The 9034-nt window shown below is 36.7% G+C and overlaps 1 protein-coding gene across 1 annotated transcript; it reads right to left on the bottom strand.

The window, feature by feature from the left end:
* Window positions 1-961: 961 nt before the first annotated feature.
* On the bottom strand, window positions 962-2432 carry LOC306774149 (nucleotide triphosphate diphosphatase NUDT15-like; the record flags this gene model as incomplete). The annotated part of the gene is made up of 3 exons (XM_079264130.1): window positions 962-1071; window positions 1163-1359; window positions 2365-2432. Coding segments are annotated over 3 exons (375 nt in total), but the record flags the coding sequence as incomplete, so codon positions are not given.
* Window positions 2433-9034: the final 6602 nt, after the last annotated feature.

Below are 9034 nucleotides of genomic sequence, written 5' to 3' on the forward strand. Positions count from 1 at the left end.
TTCGAGTCCCTGGGCCCAGAGTGTTCCAGGGACCCTCTTCCACACAGCAACATTGTCTAAATTGGGAATGATACACTGTTAAACGACATTTCCAACATCCCTCAGCCAGTGGTACCAATAGCAATACACTAGACACTGTGGTGTAACTATCTCACTTTTATATACATTTTGTTTTATGTCCAAACTGCTGGTGTATGCCCTATGTGGCCCCCACGTGGGTCCCAAGTGGGGACCGTCCCCATAATTCTTATTGGATAATCTGGTCTTGTCAGTGACAGACCCTGGTTTTGTTTATGTAGGTGCCTTGTCATAAATGTCAACATAACCAACTAAAAACTATTTTATCATCCTTATGCAGGAAGTTTGCAATGTTTTAAAAATGGCTTATATTTTGAGTTTTCATCACTGGTTGTCCAGAAGCAAAATTATTACTGCTGTCATTTTAAAAATCTGGATTTGGTTTTATTTTTGTGAGAAAAGACCATTTTGGGGGATTTGGTGCCTGGTCATGGCAGTAGATTAAAAAACGGATACAGGGTGACCCACCTGATGTCACAATTTATCACACATTACATTTTACATTCTGGTCCATACCCCTTACCAGTGAACTCTGATAGGGATTTATTTGTACTCATTTTGGTGCTCAAAAGCATTCACTTGCACAATTTTTTTTATAGGAGGTATCTTTGCATCCCTAAACACTGTTACACACATCTATAAACTGGAGTTAAACCCGCCACACACTGGTGGTGAAACTGTATTGGGTCTGACTGGAAAATTAAACCACACTTCAATTCCACATCTTGCATCAGGTGGAATTATTGCAAAGAATAAATCTGAGTGGCAATCTCATCATGACTGCAAACTAGACACTTTCAACAACATCAAGTTTAATTTGTTGTTTTATAATAATAAATAATAACAGTTTACGATGAAAGGCTCCTCATGTCACAAAGGAAATTCAGGTTTCCGTGCTCCTGAAAGGCTGGAAGCCTTGCTGTCTCAGACCGGCCAGCGGCAGGAAAAGTTGCTGCTCTGGAGGAAACTCGTCCCAACGTGTCCAGGTCCAGCCTGAAAGACAAGAAGTCAATACTCAGCATTAAACCTGATGAACTACAGATGAATTATGACAAGTTAAAAACAGTATTTCCACCGTTTGTACCTTCATTCTTGTCTGGCTCCAGGTTCTCTGGCTCTCCAGGCTGCCTCCTGTCCAGTTCTCCTTGCATGATAATGGTGACATAGTGGTACTGCTCCTCCAGTTTGATGGAGTTTACCACTGAAGCAAAGCAGACATTCACTAAATGCACTCCAGTTTCCTCCAGTACTTCTCTGTGGGCACATTCTTCCCATGTTTCCCTTTCAAAGACATGAAATCGGGGTCATCCAAATCCATAGACTGTATATAAAGAGATGGACGTAGCCTCCGTGGTGTCACCCATAGGTTTCTGAAGAGCTGAATTGAAGCTTGGTGGGCGGTTCCTATCATCGCCATTTTGGCAGAGGCATGCGCATCATCTCGCCCGGAAAATACATATATGGGCAAAGAGGTGGAGCTGAGAGTGGGGCTGTGAGCGTCATTGTGGATGATTGACATTGAGTGAACTCCGAGCTTTCTGTAGCGAAGAGCTAACCGAACTAACCCGGAGATAAGAGCTAACCAGAGAACGGAGGTAAGCAAGCTAAAGCTAAGCCACGTTGTTTACTGGCTAAAAACTGGTTGTTCTACATTCTTCTTACTTCAAGCGGGAGATCAGGTACCCGTCAATCAAAAGAACACGCCCATATATATGCTAAACTTCAAGATTAAATTACTTTTAAACGGGCAAGTTAGAAAAAAATTCACTCCTCTCACAGTTGTCATAAAGATAAACCTGACCTATTAAACCAAAAATGGATTTTTGAACCAGGCTGTACACATGTTTATTTCGGCTGTGAAGTTGGTCTTTTTAACATGAGAGTCTATGGGGATTTGCTCGGTTTTGCAGTCAGCCCCTAGTGGAAGAAGGGGGAACTGCAGTTTTATACACTACCACATAGGCTGCACTTTTTACTGCCGAAGGCTCTGTCCATCTTTCATGTACGGTCTATGTCCAAATCCTTTTCCTTCTTTAATGTCAGAGCAGGCCGTGTGCTGCGGGATCATTACCTTCCACCAAACTCCACTTAAAAAACAGCTAATTTAAAGTTGAGCACCATATTTTACCATTAAATTCCAAATGATTCATTCAGATCGTGTTTTTTGTGTTTACTGAAAAAGTTCGGGAGTTATTCAGTATTCATAAATACATTAATACGTGACAAACTTACACCGTAAGTCAGTAAAAGCTTTGTGAACTGTTATTGTGCTAGCAAGCTACCTACCCGAACTCCAGGTGACCACCGGGGAGCTGGTAAGTTCCTCTGCCCACTGCACTCTTCCGTTTCCCCAAAAAAACACAGAGTCAGAGTCACTTCAGTGGGCAGAGTCAATCACCAGTACCCCAACTCCGACCCCTGGACGTTTAACCTGTTTGTCCATCTGAACACAAAAATTAGTTCAACATTTTCAACCTTTCCTGCAACGCCATGCAGATGCTCCATCACAAGATAGTTCCCTGTCGTCCACTTCCGTGTTCGCCGAAAACACGGAAATATTCGCGAGTTATAGTCTTTCACCCATAGAGTCTATGTTTTCACCTCAAAATTAGAACGGAAAATAATACAAAAACAAATTATATGTAGCTTTTAATGGTAAAAACTTGTCTAATTTAGCCCATAAATTTGCATAAAGTGTATTAAAAGTGTTCTTGATTTGATTAAATTATAATGATCCATCCATCCATCCATTCATTATCCTCACGGCTTAGACCGAGGAAGTGTCGCAGGGAAACTGGAGCCCATCCCCGCAGCGAAAGGCAGGGTACACCCTGGACAGCTCGCCAGTCCAAGCAGAAATTATAATGATACTTGTTAGTAATACAATTTCATTCTACAACGGGGTGCAATACTGCCATCTGGTGACTATTTATGGAAGGTGTTTTGTTTGTTTTTATGATCAGTGAATATACAAACTCGTTTAGGAAGTAAACAAGATCATGACAGGAGAGATCTAAAGGGTCTGCACATAAACATAAACACATCAATTTATAGGTTGGAACAATGGGATTCATGCTGAGCGTAAATCAAGAAAACACTGAAAACAAAAGCCCAAAAAAACCTTGCACATCAATATCAGAAAAGCACTTTGTATGGAAATGAATGGAGACTAAATGAAAACAGATGAGCAACAGACTTTTCTTCTTTAAAGATCTTTTTGCAATCTTACTTTTTTCTAGGGGTGAGAACAGTGAAAACTTGTTCTTAATAGGGAATTTTTTATTTATTTATTTTTTTAATATTATTTGTTCATTACAATGTAGAGGTAACCCACTGAACGTAATACTAATAATAGTATCAGAAGTATTTGGATATATAATATTAGAAAGCCAACAGAATGGAACATTATTATTTTTCTGCATTATTATGGGAAGATTATGGATTTGTCTAGAATTTATTATGACGTTATCCTACTGTTATAGTCAAACTTTGTTCTTAGACATAACTAATCATTTAATCACAAAAGATTTCAAAGAGTCCTGTCTGCCTTATGCGCTAGTCATAAATATGAAATATCTTTTATTTAAAAGTTATGGAAAGAAATTTGTTGCAACTCATTTTAATTAAGTTGTTGAATCTAAAATCTTATTAAATTCTGTTTGCAGACAACAAAAGGTAAATTTAGCAGAAAACAAAAAATAATAAGTGTCAAAGATGACACATCTCTCATACCCATTTTGTTTGGTTTAATTTAACTTATTTTGTTTTTAACTGTCTGGATCTGATGTTTTTTTTTTGTTTTACTTCTTTTATTATATTTTATTAATGCTTACAATGCTTTTATTTCACCGATGTTAAATGTTTGGCATTTTCTTTAGCTGGGACTAAAGGTCTTTATAAATAAAAATTAATATAATGGTATTTCAACAATGACTTTTTATTGCTGGTCATCATCCTATCGCCTGGCCTGGGCATTCTCAGGCTCCAGCCCCGAACATTTGTCATCAAACCCCGAATGATTTTTCAGTCCAGAAGGAAAAAGTTTAACTGAGTCGCCTTATGACGGTAAAGAGGAAGGTAGTTTTGTAATTTCTAGACTTCAGTGAATGCAACATAGGTAAAACAATTCGACCAATCGGAGGGGAGTTTTACGGAAGCGGGAAATTCTCCGTGTTTTGATTGGCTGACAGCCTGGCAGTTTTATCCCCAATCTGAACTACTCTGATATTATTCCTAATTTGAGTGGACATTAGCAGTAAACATAGAAATCATACGATTATTATTTTTTAATTTAAAGAATTGTGGCGGCTGCCAATGGACAGCAAGACCAACACATGAAACAGGGAAACAAACAAGCAATTTAAATCTTGTATGTCTTCAGAATTACATTAACATTAGGCAGATCATTGGTGAGAGTTAGTACTTCGAAGGTTAAGCTAGTTATGCTAAACCATTACCCTTGCCCTTTGCTGTTATACACATTTGTATTACTTTGTATTTATTGATATTTTAGTACTGTAACATTGTTTTTATTTTCATTCTGTGCAGCACTTTGGAAACTGTTCATGTTTATAAAATTGAATTTTCCTTTGGGGATTAATAAAGTATTTTTCATTTCATAAAATGTGCTGTATAAATCAAATGGATTGAATTGGATTGGATTAAATCCAGTGGTGAAATCTATTTGTGACTGGAGAACGTCCCGAATTTCCCAAAACCACCAAGGAGAGGTAAGTGTGTGTGTGCTTTTTGTTGTAGTAGATGAAAACAGCTTTAACGTCATGTTGGAAGTTTTGTTTCTAGATGCTGCTTCAGTTCAAATGTAGATAGAAAAAGGAAAGCTTTATTGTAATGTTATTTACTAATTTGTTTACCTGCAGGTCTCTGGCTGTTCAGCAGTTAAAGTCCAGCTGTTAAAGATGGTTTTACATCTTATGTTGCTTTACAATATATTTATATTTGGAATACAAAATCAGTCTTTCATCCTCTCATCTTTGCGTGGGTGTTTATTTATAAATGAGGATGATGGTTCTTGTTTAAATGTGTTGCTCCAGAACAGGGCTGTTGAAGACTGGGAGGGACAGATCAGAGTAGACCAGCAGACTAAACTAGGCTACACTACTGAATAAATATATTGTAGTTTTGTTCGGACCAAGCAGCAGCAGCCTCCGGTGATTAAAAGTGAAGCCTATGTGGAAGTGCCATAAATTGCAGTTCATCAGTCCCCTTCATCCACTAGAGGCTCCAAAACAGAACAAATTCCTATAGACTCCCATGTTAAAAAGACCAACTTCAGAGCAGAAATAAACATGTTTAACGCCTGGTACAAAAAACATTTTTGGATCAATAGTTTAGGTTTACCTTCATGACAACTGTGGGGGTGAGTGAATTTTTTTCTAACTCCTCCGTTTAAAAGTAATTTCATTTTGAAATTTGGCATATTTAGAATGTGTCCTTTTGATTGACAGGTACCTGATCTTCTGCCTTACGTGAGATGAATGTTGAACAACTGCTGTTTTTAGCCGATAAACAGCGTGACTTAACTTTAGCCCGCTTACTTCTGTTAGCTGGTTAGTTCCTTTTACCGACTGGTTAGCTCGGTTTGCTCTTAGCTACAGGCAGCTTGGAGATCGCTCGATGTCAGTCATCCACCCCCATGCTCACAGCCCCCCTCTCAGCTCCACATCTTTGCCCATTTTTGTATTTTCCAGGAGAGAAGACACGCATGGCACTGTCAAGATGGTGATGGTAGGAATCGCCCAAATGAACTTAAATTCAGCTCTTCAGAAACCAACAGGCGACGTCACGGAGGCTCCACCCATCTTTTAATATATACAGGAGTGTCAAACTCGAGTCCTCGGGGGCCGGTATCTGGAAGGTTTTTGTTGTTTCCCTCTACCAACACAGCTGATTCAAATCAAATAGATGCAGCAGCTTCTTGTCAGCCTATCTATCAATTTCAGTCAGTTGTGTTGGAGCATGGAGCCAACAAAAACCTGCAGGATACCGGCCCTCGAGGACAGGAGTTTGACACCTGTGGTCTATAGTTCTGACTGAGGGCTGTATTTCATGTTGGCAGTTATTCTTGTCGAGATTTGTCAGTATGATTATTACTTTTATTAGGTGCTTAGAATTGTCTCCTGTGACGTTTTTTAGTGAAAGACAAAAAACTCCAACAAAAAACAACCTCAGGACAAATTAGTTATTTTTAATTAAACATCTCAACAGCTCGTTTTAAAAATCTCCTCTTTTATGACATCCAAAACCTATTAAGTTCCTCCCTCTGTTGGTCTTCAACACCTCCCGTGTCTGTGTGGGCCTTACTCGCCCTGCCCATCCTCAGCCGACAGGAAGCAGTCGAAGCTGCGGCCAGCCGGATTCAGGAGGCTTTTAAAGACAAACTCCCAGAATCAAAGGAAAAACAGGACAACACAGGATTAACCACAACATTAAAACTTAAAAGAGGATCCTTTCTGACTCTCCTTGGGCAATCTTCACAGCAGCAAAATGTAAGTATTAAAAATATAATTCAGAAAAAGTATGTATTGTTTGTGTAGAAGGGCTAATGCTAAAAGCAAATATTGATACTAATAGCTAATGCTAGCAGTCGTTTAGTACTAATTACTCAGTTCTCTGAGCGATTCATGCTACTGTTGTTTAATTTATTTTTAATTCAGTGTTTTTTGTTCGTCAAACATTTAAATTTGTTAATCAGAAAAACTATCGCAGGATGTAGGTAGGGGTGTGTATTGTAAAGAATCTGGCGGTACAATATTTATAACAATACGGGCCAACAATACAGTATATTGTGATATATCAGGATACTATGAGCAAGACGAAATATAGCAATTTTTCTTTACTAGTAGTAGAACTGAACGCTGATGTGAATTCTGATGTATCATTATTTTCTAACACGCCTGATGATGTTAGCATCAGTCTGCCTGCTCTCTCTACCAACTTCCTCCTCGCCTGTTAACCCTGTAAAATCATTTAATCATTCTTGTGGACCAACAAAGAATTTTTAATGGATTAATTTAACTCTTGACCCTGATTTAACAGTAGTGTTTATTGCTGCAGTATCAAATGCTAGAATACAGTATGGATTCAGTGTTTACTGGAGTTCAGATGTCAGCCTGGAATCATTTACTTCTCAGGAATCTTAGTTTTCCAGCTTTCCAGATTCAATTCTATTTTTTTTTTAGGTGCAGATTCCATTGAAATTTCAATTCTCATTATTCTTCAATATTGCTGATTTTTGTAGACTAAACAAAATCTACAAAACTTTTTTTTGCTCGTCATTTTTCTTTATTCCAATTATGAAAAACAACACAGTTGCCAGACCATCATTCTGGCTGAACCATTCTGCTGCTATAATTCCCAAGAAGACAAGTAAAAAGATCATAAGATCAATAATAATAATAAAATTTTGTCATGGATTATTTGTATTAATTTCCATTTTTTTAAAAAAGTAGATTTTTTTTTTACAAAAAAAATAGGGTAACAACTTTACAATACAGGCCACAAAATTTGCTTTGTTACTCAGGAACTACTGAGAAAGGAAACATTCAAGAAACATTAGGCAAGGCAAGTTTATTTGTATAGCACCTTACAAGACAATTCAAAGTGCTTTACATGAAACGTTAAAAGCATTACAGAGAAAAAGTATAAATGAAAATACAAATAACAAAATCATAATAAAATCATAAATTATATTAAAATAATTAGAAGCAGAATTAAGTAAAAGTTACTGTGCAGATGTCATGCATAGGCGCATGAGAAAAGAAATGTTTTTAATCTGAATTTAAAAGTTTCTACATTTGGTGAAAGTTTAATCTCCACTGGCATATGGCAAGCCGTTGTGTATTTATTACATATCTTTGATATCAGACATTACTTTTATTCACTAGTTGTCACTATGCACAAACTAGTTAGCATGTGCTCACATTTCATGGGCATTTTTAATTGACAAGTGGAATTCCAATCATTTATAGTAACAGTTTTTTTTAAAAAAAATTTTGTTGTTGTTTTACTTGTTATCTGCTGTGACAGAAAGTTTTACTTGATAATTAGTGAAAAAAATCAAAAATGTCGACTAGCTATAAACTGAAGAAAAAATCTAAAACCACTTGTTAATTAGAAAGTTCTAACATGTTTTCCAGTTAACTAGTTAAAGCATAGTTTGATTTTAATGATTATTTAAAGAGATCATAATTGTTCACTAGTTGACTATTGAAAATCTAAACTGCCACTAGTTACAGTAGTTACACTTAATGCTAATTAGGAGGTGGGATAGAGGGTTAAAAGCACTTCTCTGATTGGGTCTACAGCTGTAACAACCCAGTGAATATTTAACCCTTAAAAGTCTGAAACATTTTTGTTGTTTGCATCCACAAGAACACCAGAAAGTATATGTACAACAACTAATAAATTTGATTCAGCAGGACAAAAAGAAAACAAGAAACATATTGATTTTTGTCTTGAACATAGTCATTGCTGTGTGTTATTACTTTTAGAGGTTTAAAATGCTGAAAGATAAATATTTGCATTTTTGAAGCAGAAGAAACACACCAGAGTTTCCTTTAGTTTATTTTTACCTTGGTCACAAACATTTTATCAATGAACATATCTCGAAGAGAAAAATTGGTCTGGTTCAAAGTAAATAAGTTGTATGTGACAATAATGTTCACATACATCTTAGAAAGTTTTAAATAATGACATAAAAATTATGAGAAATCGGTAAAAGATGCCATCATGACTTGCTGTGCTTCTATTGGAAAACACCCAGGAAGCCTCATCTGTTAAAACAGATCTGATTTTAAAATCCACGTTAAAGACCCAGCTGCTCTCAGCTGCATTTCCAGAGGTATTATTTATAAGCTTAAATTTAGACTTTCTTTAAAGCTGAATTTTTAAACTTGATTTTTATCTAGTGTTTTAAAACAATGTCTTTATTTTA

This window comes from Telmatherina bonti (genome assembly GCF_933228915.1).
Source record: "Telmatherina bonti genome assembly, chromosome: 24".
NCBI classification, from domain to species: domain Eukaryota; kingdom Metazoa; phylum Chordata; class Actinopteri; order Atheriniformes; family Telmatherinidae; genus Telmatherina; species Telmatherina bonti.